Genomic DNA, 18527 nt, shown 5'->3' with positions numbered 1-18527 from the left:
GAACTGGAGACAGAGAAAACCTGAATAAACAAACATGTGCCATAGATTAGTAAGAACATCTGTAGGTTTTATATTGTTTTGAGAACACATACCACATAGTTTTTAATTTCTTATGCTTTTCCAGTTTCTCTCTTTCTTTCTGTCTCTCTGTTTTCTTCTTCTTTTTAAATATATTGCTAGCAAAGGTTGGAGGTAGAAAGCACAGCTGGACTCTGCATGACATGCCACTGTTTAATTTCTAGCTTGGAGGATGAGAAGAAGAGTAGTTTTATTGTATCCTAGAAGAGAATAAAGCCACATGCAAATTCCAGCCATGGACATCTGTTTCCTCTTTGTGTGAAAGAATTCTCATATTTGGAAGGGAATCCCAGTTCTGAAGGGGCTGGTGTGGTTTTTTGTTTTTTTTTTTCCCCTCTTCTGCTTCTTTCCCCCCTTCTTTGCCATTCCTTCATCATGCTCTCCTTTCTCCCTGGCTGCTATGTTTCCTTTGAGACAATGTCAGTTTGCAATTTAGCATCAGATATTGAATGGATTATTTTTTGAGTTACTTTAAAATGCTCTGCTGTAGTTACAGAGAGTATTATTAAGCTCCTCCTTAAATCTCTTTTATTTAATTAAACAGTATTTGGTGTGAGGACTTTTGCTCTGTCATCAGTCTTCAGTACTTGCAGGTTGGTATTTTGTTTTAGAAGTGTAGATGTATGTATCTGTTGCTCTGGCTCTGAAGTGCAACTATTTCTAGAAGTAACTTATTAAAAATAATCTTTTAAAATTCTTCTGTATCAGGGGAATTAAGTAGAGCTGTAGAAATGAGAATCTGCAACATTCATTACATTATGTTAGGCATCAGGTGCTAAGGGCTACAGTGACCAGAGTAAATGATAATTTCACTAACCTATAAAACATTTTAGAATAATGATTTACAGCTGTCTGCAGGCTTTAAACTTTTTTTTGTGTGTGTGAGAGAGTTGACTCTGTTGAACAAACAGCACAGTTATATAACATTAGGCCAGACACGAGAACTGGTACTCTCTGTCTATTTTATATTAATGTCGAATGAGAGGTTGTTGGAGCTCGCCAGGGTTTCATATTTGCTGGCAGAAAGTTACCCACATGTGTGGACCACATTTTTATTGTTGCCTTAGCCTATTTCAGGCATAAATATCGCTGCCTGGCAGGGTGTGATTCTGTTCATTGCTGAAGAGCTTTTATTTTAAAAAGCAAAATATGAAAAGGAATTAAATGCTGTAAATGTTGAAATTGGGAATTGTCCCCAGACTGTGAGATTTTGTCACGTCTGTCATGGTACAGGAATAAAGGGCTATAAGCCATCTAAAGGCTTTTTCATTGTTGGATTATTTAGCCTCGCAGAGATATTTCTTTTTGCATATATTAATCCTTCTTTTGGGTGTGGGCTGTTTAGTCTGGTCTCTTAGGGAAACGAGATTTATGCAAACAGGGTGTATGCACACACCACCACACAGCAGCCTGTGCAGCCCTTGGACATGTTGGCCACAGAAATGTGACAGAAAGGCAGAGGCTGAAAAGATACATAGAAATTCCTATAACTTTCTTGAAAATATGTATATGAGTGGAGAATAAAGACGATTAAGGGGTTTGAGTGAGGGCTTGCAATAGGAACTGAACTTTCAACAGGGTCTGTGGAATAGACATCACGAGGAAATGTGATGGAGGGTCCTGGTCACGGGAAGATTGCCGAACCCAGCTTGGAAATTATTTGGCTTCAGAGAATCTGATGACAAAAACCAAATCCACAGGAAGCCAGGCTCCTTTTCATTCCAGTACCCATGAGATCGCTTGTGTGAGTTTTGTTTCTAAGTCAGGATGTCGTCAAACAGGCGCCAATGGATGACCATAAGAAATGGAGGGCGTCTCTTGTTAGGATCTTCTTGGTGCAGGCGAAGGTGCTGCTCTGCTTGCTTTTGTTGGTGGCACTTCCTCATTTGTTTGTGTTTTGCAAGTTTTCGAACTCCAAGTGTGACTTATAAATTTTTAGGCCCTTATCGTGCAGGCATCTTAGAGAGGAGGGAGCCCAGCAGCTGTGCAGATCCCACTGATGCCCATCTGAAATCGTCCCAGGTGCTTGGGAAGCCTGCGCATCGCAGCATCTCGTGGGGTGCACAGGGAAAAGGGAAACCTATGATGCCCATCCAGTTCTGGTCCCCGTTGAGCGGGACACAGAAAGCAAAGACTCCAACACTGAAAATCAAACAGCAGTTGTGAACAAATTTCCTCTTTGATTGAAATGCTTCTAGCTAGGAGATAAAAAGGGGGTTTATGTCAAAAGCTTCACTTGTTGTCTTAATAACAGCTGTGTAATTTTACTACTCATTTGTGCATATGAGAAAAGTAAAACTTGGAGACTGTTTGAAAGCTTGTTTTGTTTGGGGTACAGCTGGATACAGAGCGTTTTCTTTTCTTTCTCTTAACAAGTTTGAAGCAAATGTATTTTTTTTCCCCCCCCCCCCCCCGCTATTTTTTTGGCCTAGAATAGAAGATTATGTTGCTTTTCATTTTACATTCTAAAGAAATCATGCCATTTAACTCCAATTCAACAAAGATGCAGCAGGATGTGGATATATATATATCTATCTTCTCATAAATATATTACCACACATTACTGTCAAATAGCTGGACTTTTTCACCCAGTATTAAAAACAAAATTTAATTGCTGCACTCAGTTTCAAGGCCCTGATAAATAAGAGCCATGTCTGACCTTTATTGTGGGGCTCTGAGATGCCACCAGGGATATTGCTCATTGTTCAAGATGACAAACTTCCTCTGAGATTTCGGTTTGTCAGCTCGATGTACAGCAGTGACATTGATTTCTTCTCACTGCCATTTCCTGCCTGAATAGATAACAAATTTTCTGTGGCAGGTGTCTGTCAAGCTTAGTTTTGCCTGGCAGATTAACTTAATAGACTCATTTATTAATCATTAGTTGCAACACAGGGAAGCAGACAGTGCTCTTTAACTCTTGTGATGTTGAATGATGTACCGTTTCAGGTTCCTTTGTGTAGCTTGAATTTGGGTTTGATAAACTGTTCATACCTCTGTAGTGAATATTTGTAACTTGACATTGCTGATGTTACAAAGAACAAAGATTTATGTATTACGTAAGCGTGGCCCATTTTGAGTGGCCCACTTTTCATGGCAAAAAGTGTATAAGTGCTTTCTGAGATTAATAAAATGATGCATGAACTGCAAAATCAGCCTAAATAAGGAGGAAAACTAAGCCAACATGCATCGTGTTTGGGGAAGTGAGGTAGAGCAGGAGAAAATAGATACTTGGAAGATGATTTGAAATTGGGGCTCATGGGCTGTCAAAGTGGAGGAGATAATTGCAGAAGCATTTAGGAAGGGGCAAAGCAGACCTGCAGATACAGCTGTAGGGCAATTCTAGGACAGACTGGTATTTTCATAGGGACTCCTTTCTCCAGGATGTCTTGAGATAGATACTCAGGCTACAGATAGCAAGGGCAGGGTCAGTGCAAGAGGTGAATATTGGACAGGGCTTGTCAGAGTGGTGAAGGAGGAGGCAGTGCATGGAGGACTTAGTGGAGAGATTGGAGGAGGAGAAACAGTAAGGAAAAGCAAAACCTTGCAAAGCAACGTCTCTTGTTGCAAGGAATCATTCTCTTTGTGGTGAAAACTGACTTACTCCATGTGTTGGCCCTGCACAGGCTACAGAGCTCAAGGAGATGTATGTTTGCTTTTATCCCCTGGGTTAAGAGAATTCTGTAAAGGTGCTGGAAATGCACAAGCACTGCTGGGGACACATGGCAGCAGGAACGAACCTAGGTAGAGATCCAGGCTGTTGTTGGACAGAAGAACCTCTCATTATAGGTGATGACAAGAGAACCACCAAACTTCTCCCTTGGGTTTTAGTTGGGTTGTGGTAGCTCTTCACAACCTACTTTTAATTCTCAAGAGAGTTTGTTAATGTGAGATCACTGGGAGATGTTCAGGAAAGTTTCTGCAGCTGATGCCCAAACTGCAAAGCCTTGGTTGGAGCACAACTGTTTTCAGCTCAGCATTTGTGAGAGTGTGTATTACTGAAGATGTTTTTTTGCCAAGCTGTATTCCTGGCCTTGGGAGCACGTTTCTTGAACCATCCTTATGGTTTTCTTGGCTGAGCATCAAACCAAGAGTGTCCCTGCACTAGATCATACTGCTTAGTGCTCTTCTGGGCCACCCTGGTAACAATACATTAACCTCTCAGCAGGGAGTGTGATAAACAAAGTAAAACTGCTTTAGTGAAACGAGTCATTTAATGGCAGCGTACATAAAGTGTCCTTAAAGATTTGTAAATGTAATAAGCTGCAGTTCACTAAGTGAACAATAACTGTTCCTAATTTAGCCAGTCAAGGAACATGCCAACCTAATTTGCTTTTGTAACATTATGTTGTTGGTTTTTTTCTCTTTCCCCACCTTTCTAGATTCCTTTCTCTCTGGTACAGTTTCCCCTCTGGGAGTCCTTAAAGGTAAGTCTTCTTTAATGATAGAAATGTAAGTTATAAATTTTGCAAAGGCTTTTCACGGTAACTTATCTAACTTGGTTATCACAATTATGGCACATCCAAGAATCACTAAGTATGTACCAACCTACCTGTGCATGTGAAGATCATTTGCCTGAATATCTGAAAAATAACAGGGAATATCTAACCACTGATATGTGGCATGCAGTCTTAATTTTACTCCCCAACATGCCAGAAATCTTATCTTCTGCTCTAGCTTTTTTTACTGGTTAAAGAAGAGTGGGAACCGTCTTGTGCTGTGTAATATATTTTTGTTTTGTTTTAAATTTTTTTTGAGCATTTAACTCTTCAAGGTAACAGGAAATTGCAAATGATACAGAGAGAACTGACTGAGTCTGGTTTTGTAGACAGGGAGAGACTCTCAGTGCATCACTGACAAGCTATTTTGATTGTCTGCGTGTACTTTATTTAAAGGTCAATTAAAGAAGGTGTCAATTGGATGGTGTTTTAATAGTGCAGTCTTTCAGAATGATGCGCTGTTCTTCCACCAGCTGTTTGCTTTGTTTATCGTGGACAGAGTCAGGGTCTAGATTTTTGAGCACAGAACTGGATTTGAAGTCATGTAATTTCTCTGTGCCTCTGTTTTTCCTTTAACTTGCTGCAAAAGATGCAGGAAAGTCATGGTTTTTCAGGTGCTTTGAGATCCTGGCTTAGAAGCACAGAAAATTATTGCAGATCGTTAAAAGCACTGTAGCAAAATATAGTATTTATAAGAAAGGAGCTGGAGAAAGATTAATTTTTCTTCTTGTTAAGGGTGCTGGACTTCTGAGAAAGCTTGGCACTGAGACCCAAATTGGGCAGAGGTACTGGGAACGATGGGAATCGGTGATGACCTTCCTTTGTTCCTTGCTGCCTCTATTGAGGGAGGAAGGCTTATGTTCTCCTTGGTCCTTGTATGCTTGGTTGTGGCAATAACTTGTCCTCTCACTGTGTGTCGGTAGCTTGGGTTGTTCTGGAGGAACCAGCCCACAGTGTGAATGTTTGCATTTAGAGGCTTCAGGGAGTCAAATATAAAGGGGAGTCCACAGGCAGGAGGAGCGTGAAATAACGTCAAGAGCTTTCCCAGAACTGAGCTGTGCTTTCGTAGAGGATTCTGTAGATACTTCATGGGCACGGCCTGATGTGATGTCTGGGTATTGTCCCGTTGCACAGTGTAGCTTTGGCTGCCTTATTAGGAATCTGTTTCCCTGCCAGTGCCTAGCAATGGCTTTCTGTAAACTCTTCAGCAGCGATACCGGCCTGACCTGCTAATTGTTAGTGCTGCAGCCGTGTTTGGGAGCAAGAGGTGGCAGCGCTTAAAGAGAAAAAGTGCAGTGTTCTTGCCAAAACCACATAAACCAGCAACATCATGTTAGCTGTTTTCAGAATGTAAAGTTGTTTTAATTAGTGTCCACGTAGCTGTGACAATAAAATGTATTGTTTAGATTGCAGGCTTTAAAGAAGACCGTTGGAATTTAGCTAGCTCCAGGAGTGAGCCACTTAGGATGAGACATCATGTTTAATCTGAAGAGGTCAGTGCGGATCTGAAAAGAAACAAAACTGGGTTAGTTTGTTCCATGGACCAGTTGCAATATATTCTTCTGCCTGTGAAACCAAGAGTAGAAAATGGCAAAAATCAGTCTTGCATGCTCCAGTCACTTTGGCTCAGCACGTGGAGAGAGCTCAAGGTTTGTCACATCAAAGCCAGGCAGTGAAAGCAGAGTATGTTTTGTTTATCTGAATGAAGCCCTTAAAAAAAATGCCCTGACAATACAACAACGGAAAAAAATCATTATGGTCCCAGGCTGGAGGCAGCCAGTAGTATCAACAGGAGTATGATTCAGGGTGGAGCTTCTGATGGGTGCATGAAGGGAACATGAAGAGACAATTATTACAAAGAAGTAGGAGTGCAAAGGACAAGAGACAAATGGCACGAAGCCTGAACCTAGATGAGTTTACTGAGGCTGTTGGTTAGACAATGTCTGAGGGACTGCTCTGCATTGTATTAATGGGATTTACCTGAGAAAGTCAATGCAGGAGCAGCTGTGTATGATGTGTGTGGATCATCTCACAGGAGAGAACAGAACAAGTGCTGTGGCTGTGTCATTTTAAAAACCATTAGTACAAAGTTATATAAGCTGATAGATGATGGACTCAGTCTTTTAATTCCCTGAACAAGCTAATCACCATAAAAATGAAGAAAAACATATTTCCACTGTAAAGGACAGTTAGTGAGGCTCATGGAAGGAGAAGAGAGTTTCCTTTTCCTTCACATATGTGCTGGCTGCAGCAATCAGCAGCATTTTAAGCTTAAAGAAGCCTAATAAAGGCTTGTTGTAGGCAGCAAATCAGGTGTTTCTATATCCCATTTTCTCTGCTTTGCTCCAAGCTGCTATGGTTATTCTTTATGCTTCCAGCAGTCTTTAGTCACATAGTTCACATGCACGGTTTTCTTCTGTCTGAATGTAGACCAGCTGTCCTATGTGAGAGTAAACTTGCATATCATGCACTGAACTAAGTTAGAAGGAGGAGAGAGAACATTGTATAGATTACTGAATTATAAGGATACCTCCACTGTGTGTGCTGGAAAAGGGGCTATTGCAGTAATTAACAACGAATAGATACTGCTTCAAATACTGGCTTTATTTCCAGTTACTCAGATGAACACACAATTTGGAAACAGTCAATAGACTCAATTTTCTTAGATCACAGTGACTCCAGAAACAACAGTAAAGAAATGTTGGTGATTTTAATAAAAAAGAAAACTTTTTTTTTCTGTATGTAGGTAGCATCCACTGCTCTATTGCATGCTTGATGTCCTTTCCCTTCCCTGTTCTTCATTTTTCAATATTTTGATTTAGGCACAGATATTGATATAAACCAAAAAGGAGAAAGAAACTGTGCTATGAAGTATCAGTTTTTAGGATACACATTGTAATTCTCTACTAGGGTGAGTTAGTATAGCGCTTCTCTGTCTTTTTAGTCCAAGCCTTACAGCTAACACAAATTTCAAGTCTTCTGAGAGTTCAGGAAAAGAAAGGGCATTTCAAATCTCATTCACTCTCTGCTACACCAGCCGTTGGAGGAGCACCGTGGCTGATTACTGCTGTGGCAGTCTGATCAGTTTTAGGTTCTTTTAGATGTGGCTAATGCTTCTGATCCCATCTCAAAGTCAGCTGTCCATGAAGAAAGGCAGCAGAACATAGTTTTGGTGTATTTCCCAAATGCCAGACAAGCACACTGCCTTCCATATTAGTTCGAGTTTTGGAATAATCTTGTGAGATACAGTCCCCTTGTATGCTGCCCTGGAATTTCTAGGTTGCCTCCATAACTTGCTTTGGAAATACTCTGTGAATTCTTCATTGTGGGAATTTCAAATTACATGAAATTGTGGTGGGTTGCAGGGAGTCTGGCACAGCTCCCTTGCTTTCATCCTGCTGCCAGGGGTGTGAGTCTCCACTCAGATGGCTGTAGCACTGGGGAGTTCACACCTTCAGCGTGATCTTCTGTTCTGCTCTGTTCCGGTGTTTTATTCAGCGCTTCTAACCATCATAGCTCAGTACCTACCAACAGCACATAAATGCTTTATCATTTGTTTCATGTTGCATTTTAATCCACAATTTTTCCTCTTTTAGACCTGAGAGAAAATACAACTTTAATTTCTGATGTATGGGTATTGCAGAAATACAGGGCATCAGTTTTTTTTTCTCAACAAAACAGAGTTTTAAAAACCCCACAAAATCAAGAGCTTCTGGTTAGCTTTGAGTCCAACAAAATCTTGTCAAAAATGCCTGCTTCTTATGTCTGAGTGGAAACGGTCAGCTCCCTTGGAGAAGAGTGCTGTAAGATAAACCCATCTCAGGTGAAACAAGACTCAGTCCTCTCGGGTTTTATATTTCTGCATGTTGGCTGCGCTTCAGAGCCTCTGAGAGTTACTCCAACGCAGCTGTACATGGAGAATGCTCTCTTTATAGACCAAATGTATTGTATGTCTGGAGAAAAGGCTTTGGTATCCAGTGGGGAAGGAAGGAACAGGCAGGACAGGAGGGCATAGATCTCAAATAAGCAGACTTGAAAAACAAGGGGGATTTGTTTGGTTGGTTGTCTTTTTTAAGGAGCGAAAACAAACCTACTATCCTGGGAACCATTTTTCTTTTTCATTAGACACATCCAGTTCTGAGATGAGACACTTGGATGTTGCTAAGACTGTATAATGTCAGTGTCAGGCTGACTTCACCCTGTAGACTGTGGGTGCCAGCGAGTCCTGCTCTTGCACACAGCCTCTCTGGGAAGGCTGTGACAGACTGTGCTGCTCTGCTGGCCCTGGACTTGCAAGGAAAGATAAAAATCTTGGACTAACCATGCTCAAGGTGATTTTCTGTCTCTTCTGTCACTCAGTGGGGCCAAGATTTCTCTCTTCGTCTTGGTGATGGGCAAAACCTAAAGCTCGTAGAATTTCTGCAGATATAGTGAGCCTGTGTGGTATTTTGACACTGGCTTTAGCAATAAGATAATTTTCTCAAATCTGTGAGACTTACAAATTAACAGGTGTTTTACAAAGAGACATATATGGTTGGACCTTCAGAGGTAATAGCTAGAGACAGGGAGCTGAGATACATGGGCAGGTACCTCTTGGGGGATTTTGTAATGACTGTGGTGGCATGTGATAGTGGTGTAAGATGCTGAACAAGCAGAGGAATGCTTTGGTGGCTTCAGGAGAAGAGAACGGTTTGAAGAGTACACACAGGTGCATTTCCACCCTGTGAAATAAGTGGGGCATAGCAGTAAAGAGAATAGGGAGAGTCCAGCCATTCCCCTGTGAGGCTGAGCAGTAGCAGAAGGTTGGTTGGGTCAGAACGGAAGTTCCCTGCATTGTTCCTGAACTGGTTTCTGCCCACATGATGGAGAGTAGGCTTGGGATTGGGTTTACACTTCCTTAGGTTCCTTTTTTTCTGTCCAGGTTCAGCTGTCAACCCAGGTACAAGGCACTTTGGTTGAGAGGACCAACTTGGGAAATCTGATGGTGGACTGGACTAGATGTACATGAAGGCATTGGCACGTGGGCTTGTTTGCTTCGTTCTCTTAGTTCCCCCCTCCAGAGATCTCAGCTTCTGGGGGCTGGTATAAGCAGTACAGGGTGTGAACAAATCTGGTTCAAGGGTGGGCTCAGCCTTGTTTGTAGCTGTCAGTGCAGATACACCTTTGAGACATACCTTGAAGCATGCTATGCAAAGGCTCCTTGGTGGGTTTCCATGAAGGGTGAGGACTCTCATGTTGGTTGGAGCTCATTGCACCTGATTTTTAAAGTTAATAAGAATGAAAGGTTTACAGAATGCTTCTGCCCAGGCAGCTGGGGTTCTCAGCAGTAATACGTGTTTATAACTTTACCATTGAAACAATAAACCACATGCTATTTCCCTCCTAAAATTTACAATCAAATCTGTTGCTGTTTAACAGGGTACGTAGAAAATAGAGAAATGTAGCCAAACTGAGCCTAAAATGGCTTTCCCTGCTCTATAGGTAGATGACAGCTTTCCTTTTTTCCTGGAGAAGCAGTCTAGTAGTTCTTTTCTGCTGTGCTCAGCTGCATATAAGAGTAAATGAAACCCAGGCCCAGCTTTAAACCCATTTCCTTGCAGGCGGTGTAGTAAGTGTTCTACCATACTTCGCTCCCTCTTTGAGTAACAACGGGCTGATTTAGGGATTAAGTCCTAATCGTTAAATAACGCTAACGTGTCTGCCATTTGCTTAGGTGCTGTATCAGGAAAACACATTTCCACGGCGGCGTTTTGAGGCGTGATGTAACTTGCGGCCAATGTGGCATGTGCATGCCATTAGCATAACGGCTGCATTTTTCTCACAAAAGAACAATGTACCCAACAGCTGTTCAGCAAACAGCCCTCACTTTATTAGTGTCACAATAAGTGTCATTCACACAGACTTGAAGCACAGTCAAAGGAATGCTGTATACCATCTGCACCAAAGAGAAAGAGACAAACGCAATCCTTACTTGCAGCACTGCAAACACGTTTGAGAAAGTCAGATGGTCTTGGATCATCAATGCAGCATTTAAAATGGCAAAAGTAAAACAGACTCGTGCAATCTGTACATACAGAGCCAGATTGTGATGCTCTCGGTCATGCCTAGACCACAAGCGATTCTCTAGAAGTTGCTGAGCTTGCCAGTGACGTCTGGGGATGTTTGGTAGAATGGAGAAGTAATCAATGTGAAGGACTCACAGTTTGATCTGGATACTTGCTTCTTGATGAAGAACCTTGAAAGAAGACTCGTAATTATTCCATGTAATTTATTCACTCAAGCCTGCATGAAGCATAGATTTATTAGCAGATAGTAGCAGTGCAGATACTCAAGGAAAGCCATCCTAACTTTGAAGTGATTTTTCAGAAGCGCATTTTCCTCCCCAGACACATATATGGCCATTCATGCCATGGAAACTAAGCGTAGCTGGCATATTATGTTCTGCCTTGCCATGGGAACACTGTCTTGAAGACATTTTCTTTAACCAGGCTTTTAGCACATCCATTTTGATTTACACCCAAATGGGTCACAGACATCAATGCAGTATTATATGGAGAGAAAAAGGGAATGAAATGGTTTTAACATGAAAAATATGCTGTTGCATGTAGGCCAACTTTTTTTCTCTTTCTCTCAATTTATCTAGGATTTGGGTGGGTTTAATTCTTGGGCCAGATTCGGTACTGGCATAAGTGAGCACAACTCCATTAGTGCGCATGGAGTCTCAACATTTATGTCAACAGCAGACTTAGATCATTGAATTTTTCCTATGTTTGGGCTTGCATGTTTCCTGCAAGATAATATACACATGTACTGCACATATGCTGCACATATGCACATAAAAATTCACTGGGGAGGACATTTGGCTCTATGCTTTTTGATTTTATGTATAGAAATTGCAATCAGCTTATGAATTTTTTGCTTCTCCTGTAGCTAATGTGCCATGCATGTGTAAGGATCAGCCATGCAGAATGCCACGTTGCAAGCAAAATACCTAGTAGCAAAGGCAAGCATGAAAATTGCTTTTCTTTTCTCAGTCTGCAGGACTGCACATGCACACAAATCTATTTGATTAATTCAGAGAGATTTTTCTTCCCTCTGTTATCATGAAGTTGAACACTGCCTTGAACATAGGGGTGCGTAGAAATACTACAGATGCTTATCACTGGAATGAATTGTAATATTTACTCAGCTGCAGGCCTCAAGTTTAGTGTATGCCATGAGGTCTGCTTGTCTTTTGGTGCCTGAAGACTAGCAAGGCCAAGGCGGAGATGCCTCATTCTCTGTGATGCTTCCTGCAGTGTTTGGGGTGTTGTTCTGGTAATCAGGTTTGTACTTTCCCAGGATCACCATAGCGTAGGTGACCTGAATATAGACCAAGACCCAACTGCGTTGGGAGCACAAAGCTGACAGATGATCTCTGCCCCGAACTTTTACCACAAACACATGGCGAAGGTGACAGGCAGGCACAGGTAAGGAGTTGTGTGAATTAGTCAAAGGTTATTGTCCATCTGGAGGCCAGGTGTCCTCAACACGTGAGGAGCTCACATTTGTGGGCACCGTATACTTCCTCCCTGTATTTAAAGGCAGTGATAATCTTTTGTTTGGTTGGTTTTTAGATTGAAAAGCCTTTGGTTTATCCTAAGAGTGACTTTTCCAGTGTGCCTTCTGCCCAGCAAAATGGGGTGTTCTTGTGTTCTTAGTATGAAAAGAGATAAATAACGTTTGTGGTGAGAAGCAGAAGACACCGGGCTATGGGACAGTATGAAATGGGGTTGTTAGGAAGAAAAGTAAGGCCCTGCCCACATATAAAACTTGACCTCTCTCTACGAACATTATCCCTGTGAATAATTGGAAATCTGCATTCAGGCTTCCCACTGTGTCCCATCCCTTGAGGATACACCCTCTGTGTTGCTTTACACGGTGCGGTAATGCACAGAGAGATTTAAATATACATCACATAAAAGTGTTTACAAAAAAAATTAGCATGTGATTGAGCTGGGAAGCTGCAGAGGGCCCCAACTGTATGAGTTTCCATGCGCTTCAGCCAGAAGATTTATTTCCAATTTGTTATTCATAAGGGAAGAGCGAGAGATTGGGATGGGGTCCTTTGAAGTGGAAAACAAAGTCTTCCATTCAGCCTTCAGCTTAATAGAATACACATGACACAGGCTTGGCATGGCGGCCCCCTTTCATGTAATGTGCTCCTTGTCATTTTGCTTTCCTAGGCTGTGAATACTAGTGGGAATGGGAAAAGTCTGGTTATCTCCTGCTGCCTTCTGCAGGAGCAGCACAGCGTAAGCAGGTAGGAGCCATTTGGTGGCACTGGTGGGGAAACCAGGCTGATCCAGTTGTTGAGTTGTGTTACTCATAATTCCCAGTTTATGTTTTATATTGGAAGAGTGTGTATAGGAGAAGCAGAATAATTGCAGGGCTTCTGCAGGCATTATGTGGGTGCTTCTGCCCATGCTTACCCTTTTCAAAGGCCCCGAGCAGAGAGCAGTGACCCATGGGCTCTGAGCCTGCCTCTGACACCCATCTTCTGTATGACCTGAGCTCTCACGGTTATCCCCCCAAGTGGAATTGACTGAGGGAAGGCTCTTCTGAATTTGTGCAGCATACTCATGGCAGAGTATGATCTGGGCACTGTATCACTGCCAATAACCAGTGATTCTGGCAAAAGTTGGTATTTTGGGGATATGTATATGAAGCCTGCATTTTTTTCCCAGGAACAAGGCTCCAGTTTCACACTGATGTTGTTATTGCCTCTATCTACAAACTTCTAATAGCTTCTATGCTTTGCCCTGCATTAGTAGTATTAAAACCATGCTTGGTGCAGCACAACGGCAAGTGTTTTTGAAGAACTTAGAAACCCAGCTTACCACAAAGCCCTGTCAATTAGTGGGTCTGTGGGCTGTGAGAGAAAACATGTCTGACCTTCAGCACATCAGCTTGGCTGGCAGCGTGAGTGTGGTAAGAAAGAATTTGGACCAAAATCCTGACAGTCTTCTTGTCCCAGTGACACTTGTTCCTCCCAGCTTCTTCTGGGATGATGTCCTCGCACCCCGCTTCTCTCTCGCTCTTCAGCATGTTCAGGTTTGGAGCTCTGGGTGAATCACCAAAATCAGAGATGGAAAGAAATGCATGAAGTCATCTCATCCTGCCCTCGCCAACGCAGGATTATTCCCCACAGTACAGTCTTGAGTGCCTTCTCCAGTCTATTTTTAAATGACTCAAAGGAGAGGGCTTTCCTCTCCTCCCTGGGGAGGCTGGCTCTGCTGTTCAGTAGACCTCACTGTTGGGGAATTTTCTTCCTGTTCTCCAGGCTCAATTCTCCTTTTCCCTAATTTAATTGAACTGTTCCTGGCTCCACCCTTCTAAACAATTTTCTGTATTGCATGACTGTTGCAAATACCTGTTGTCAATTTGCAGGCATAATGGATGGGAATTCATCACCATTTGCCTTGCTTGGCAAAGGCTCTTTGTGCAGAACTGTGCAGGGAAACCAGGCTTTAGCAGAAACTAGATTTCAGAGCTACATGCCAAGAAATACGAATGACCTTTTCCTACTTCTTTGGACAATGCCATTAACATAAAACCCTGTCATGACTGAGAATGGGCTGGGCTTCTGGCAAAGCTATGAATGTCTGTATTAATGTGCTGGTTTTCCTCCGAGTCCTCCAGCAGATCTCCCATTGTACTTGTTTGTATGACAGAAGTAACTGTTCTAAGTTCTTCGGTTTAGCTGTAGATGTATAGACATTTGGAGGCTGTTTAATGAAAAAATACAGTAATTCTGTTTTTATCACATGGCTCCAGCAGTGCCCTGACTCTCAGGTTTCTTAAGTACCTGAAGTATTTTGAAAATGGGTTTTGAAGGTGTGATTTATGCTTGGAAAATACCTAGATGCTTTGGAAGTTAGCGCCTTTTGTCTTGCGTGTGTGTCCTTCATCCAGCAGGACTGACTTGCAAGAAAACCGTGTGTCCAAAGAGTCTAAGTTATTCCAGAAAAGCATCTTATGGGTTTGAAGAATTATGATTCTGTATTTATTTATTAATGAGATGCAAAACAGTTTCTGCTGTGGGTGACAGCAGAATAGAAGCCCATACTGAAAACACCAGAAACAGAGTGGCTAGCATTAAAGAGACTGAAATCCCTTTAGTGCTTTCGTACAGCAGAGCTGCAGCTATTTAGCTATGGCAGGATACCAAACAACATTGTGGCTGGCCATTGTTGCTTGAACAGTTTGATTTTTAAAACATTCAGCTGAAATATAACCAGTAGCCAAGTTGGAAGAAGCGAGTCACAAGGACAGAGTATTAAATGAAGAGTCATCAACTGAGGGAAACGAGCTCTCGTGCCCTCGTGGAAAGTGGCTGTGTTGCAGACTGGGAGCCCGAGAGCAATACCTCAGCCTAGCACAGCTATCGGGTTGCTTTCAGGAAATTTTACGGACTAGAAGTAATATGGCTTTAAAAAGAATGAGATAGTGCCACAGCTATGAAATAAAATTACCGATTTCTCTGCGGTAGGCCTCAGAAAGGCCATGGATCCCATCCCTTCTTGCTCAGCACTGCTCCTGGCATCGTAAACCAGAAACCTCTCCTCCAACTTCCAGCGTTAAGCCTTTCGGGAGATGGGAAGGGGGTGATGGAGTGGGGTGGAGGAGGAGAGAACAAAGTGTCCGTAGCTGGCATAATAAAAACCATCCCAGCACACATTGGCCTTTGTTGCTGATACTGATCTGACTCATCTTGATACGTGTTTTTTAGAAGGCACCATTCTCGGTGGTGTTTTTCAATGTGCATGTTTAAATGATGCTGTGAGTTAAATGGATTGGAGCATGGTGTGTGGGAGCGGTGGGGAGGGGAAGAGTGTGTGGTCCCTAATGACGCCAAGTGAAAAACAGAGACACACCTGCTTTGGGATACAATGGGAGTGATAAGAGTAATTTCTTAACGATGGGGGTTTTTGGGGAGTGCGAGGGGAAGGGTTGGTTTAAGAAATGTAGGGGAGCAAACAGGACTTCTATCTCGCTGTGCTGGGGACTGTTCATTTTAAATGGGAGTGTTTGGTACATCTGGGCTGAACTTCTTGCATGCCGCCCCCTGCTCAGTGTTTTGCTTTGCACTGTTTTATCTGCCAAAAATAAAATAAATTCGCAAAATATTTGCAAAGTTGCATGGCCACAGGCTTAAATACATACATATGAAATCCCTGAAAGCAATTTGCTTCAAGCCTTCCTCAGTTCCAGACATCTTTCTCACTCCATCTGCTTATTCAAGTACACAAGTTCCTTGGGAAAAATCACGTATTACATCACTGAAAAATGCCACAAAAATAGCGTTTCACTTAAGTTCCCATCCTTGGAGTTAACTCACATGGGGATCAGATAGAGTCAAACGTTTAATAACTTTTTATTTTCCTTTCTCTTTAAACACAGGATCTCTGGTCATGGAAGCAGGGTCACGTGGTGGATTCTTGGCAGTCAGCAGTCTGTGGAGCTTTTGCAGGTGCAAAGGATTATATGTTATACTGGGAAAGACTAAAGAAGAAAGGGAAAAATGTGCAAATCTATTAAGTATAGCAGAACAACATTCCTTTGTAATTCAAGTTTGTTTAGAAGAAAACCGATCCAGTTGTTGTTTGGAAATAGGAAAGTCAGCAAAGGAAAGAGAAGGGGGGAAAAAAAAAAAAAAGACTCAAACAGGGTGTCTGTTTGAAAGACAACCAATTTGTTTTTGACAAATTTCTGTTATTTAAAAACCAGGGACCTGTCAGTCAGGCTTTGCGATTATTTCAAAGTTGATTTGTAAAATCCTCATCCAGGAGAAACTTTGCTTGGGTGGGGGTTTGTGCAGCTGTCTGCTCTGAGCACTTCCCCAGGGGTTGAAGTGATTGCAGCGAGAGGCCATGATTCACCATTCATGTGACAACTCTGACAGCCACGTAGATTAACTAGAGTCAGGAGAGCAGAGGCTAGCACTGCACAGCCCAGAGGCAAAAGCCTTCTGCAGCAAAAAAAAAAAAGAGGACAAAACATCTGGGCAATCTCCAGACACTAGAACGAGAATAAAGAGTGACAGAATACAATACTGCACTATTTATTACCAAACAAGCCAGAAGTTGAGTTCTTCAGTAGGCTTCTCGCTTGATTTTAGCCTACTGTAGTTGTTTAAAAAAAAAAATAAATCAATTAATGACTTATCAGTATAGCTGACAAGTTTGAGGGAGGAGAGACTTAACTGTCTTAATAGAAAAAACAGATTAGTAGTTAAAAGATGGATAGCCAGAGCTTTTCCCCAAGGACCTAAAACATTTTGTGATTCCAAACCAGTAACAGAATATGTGGAAAAAATAAATCCTGTTTAAAGAGAAATTATAGCATTTCTTGAAATAGAGATTATCAAAAGCAAAGCTTGTTCTTTGATGACTTACAAAATCAAAGCCATTACATCACATGTAATTTTTTTAAAATAAGCTCTGCTAAGGGAATTGAAGTATGAATAGCAGCAGAATTGCAGCAGAGACTGAGGCTTCGTTTTGATGGGCGCTGTGTCTGCATGTCTGAGAGAGTAAACTGCACACAGTTTAGTAGATGGGCCATGTGCGCTGCGAGGGAATGGTTTAGGTAGAACTGATTCCGTTTTGGGGCAGAGGGGGGATATTTTAGATCATCTCTTGTGATCTTTTCCAGCTGTATTTTCTATGTTTATGTGATGGGAAGGGAGTTCTGCTTAAAATTCGGTCTACTGTTGGATTTTACACTGACTTCATCAAATCAGTGCAAACAAAAATCAGAGCCATTGAAGCAGGTTGGTTGTTTTTGTTTTGAAACAAAACAACCTAGCAGTCTAAAAATGCTTTAAAATGCAATCTGTACATGTGCAGGTGTGATAAGGGATCATTAATTTAGCTCTGTTGATTTCTTTACAGTCAGATTGATACAAAACCTGTGTTCAGGCATGTTCAGAGAGATGGAAGGGTTATCTGATTTACCCAAGGCCTTGAGGAGTAATTTCCTGAAGTCCAATTTGGTGCCTCAGTTGGAAGTCCAGCCCAGTGCCTCCACTTCCTTCTCTGTATGTCTTGATTCTGACCAGTTGTGCTTGGACTTGCTGCTATTTGATGGATGTTCAGTAGTGTCTACTCACTTTTTAGCAGAAATATTGCAGAAGCTTCCAGATGCATGGTTGTGCAGAAGCTGGGAAGACCTAACACTTTGTGCCAGAGATACCGAGTCCTGGAGCAGCACAGAGACTTCCAGGTCTATGGTGGTGGTAGATGAAACAACTCAGACTAGCTGTCTTCATAGGCTCTATTCCCCAAGCACAAATCTTTGCAGAGCTGGAGTCCTATTTTGTAGATTGTGTTGTAATTGGTGATGATAAATATTCTCTGGGTCGTCCTTCCAGCTTCACCTCCTCCAGCCTGGTTTTACTTCTCTGTTTGTTGTTTCCCTTTCCTTTGCTTTCCATCAGCAGTATTTTAAACTTCCTTTCTCATGTGTCCTTTGAGGACCTGCTTCAAAACTCACCCGGTTCAACTCTTTTTGGATCAGAACCTTCCATCTCCATTGCCTCCCTCTGCAGACATGTAACAGGCAGACCCTATATTGATCTAATCTGGTACGACATTCATTCTGTTTCACTGAAAATATTTAGCTGCCTTGCTGAATGGAGGCAGTGGAAAAATAATTTCCTGCTTTCTGAAGAATGTATTCCATGGTTAAAAATTATTAACTACCTATATATAGCTTCAAATGAGGGAAGAAAAAACAGACCAACCTCTTCATCGCTTTGTTTCCACCCCAAAACAAACAAACAAAAAAAAATCAAAACCTCACCTGTACCCTGTGAATGAAATAAGGTAGATGTGTGCATCTGAGTGATTTAAAATTATCATGTTATAAACCTTAAAAGGAGAAGATTATTGAAAACCCAAACTTTAA

At 41.9% G+C, this 18527-nt stretch overlaps 1 protein-coding gene across 1 annotated transcript in view; it reads left to right on the top strand.

Annotated features, from left to right (window-relative positions):
• SLC25A26 (solute carrier family 25 (S-adenosylmethionine carrier), member 26) overlaps positions 1-18527 on the top strand; it is a gene marked incomplete at its 5' end in the record, with an annotated part of 83653 nt that overhangs the window by 53076 nt on the left and 12050 nt on the right. Inside the window, 2 exons of the mRNA XM_010072814.1 lie at positions 4461-4505; positions 16020-16089. Of these exons, the coding sequence (XP_010071116.1) occupies positions 4461-4505; positions 16020-16089 (115 nt within the window). The remainder of the gene's footprint in view (positions 1-4460; positions 4506-16019; positions 16090-18527) is intronic.

Source organism: Pterocles gutturalis, unplaced genomic scaffold, assembly GCF_000699245.1.
Source record: "Pterocles gutturalis isolate BGI_N339 unplaced genomic scaffold, ASM69924v1 scaffold21896, whole genome shotgun sequence".
NCBI lineage: Eukaryota > Metazoa > Chordata > Aves > Pterocliformes > Pteroclidae > Pterocles > Pterocles gutturalis.
Note: the sequence above shows the minus strand (reverse complement) of the source record. Positions and strands in the feature narration are given on the sequence as shown.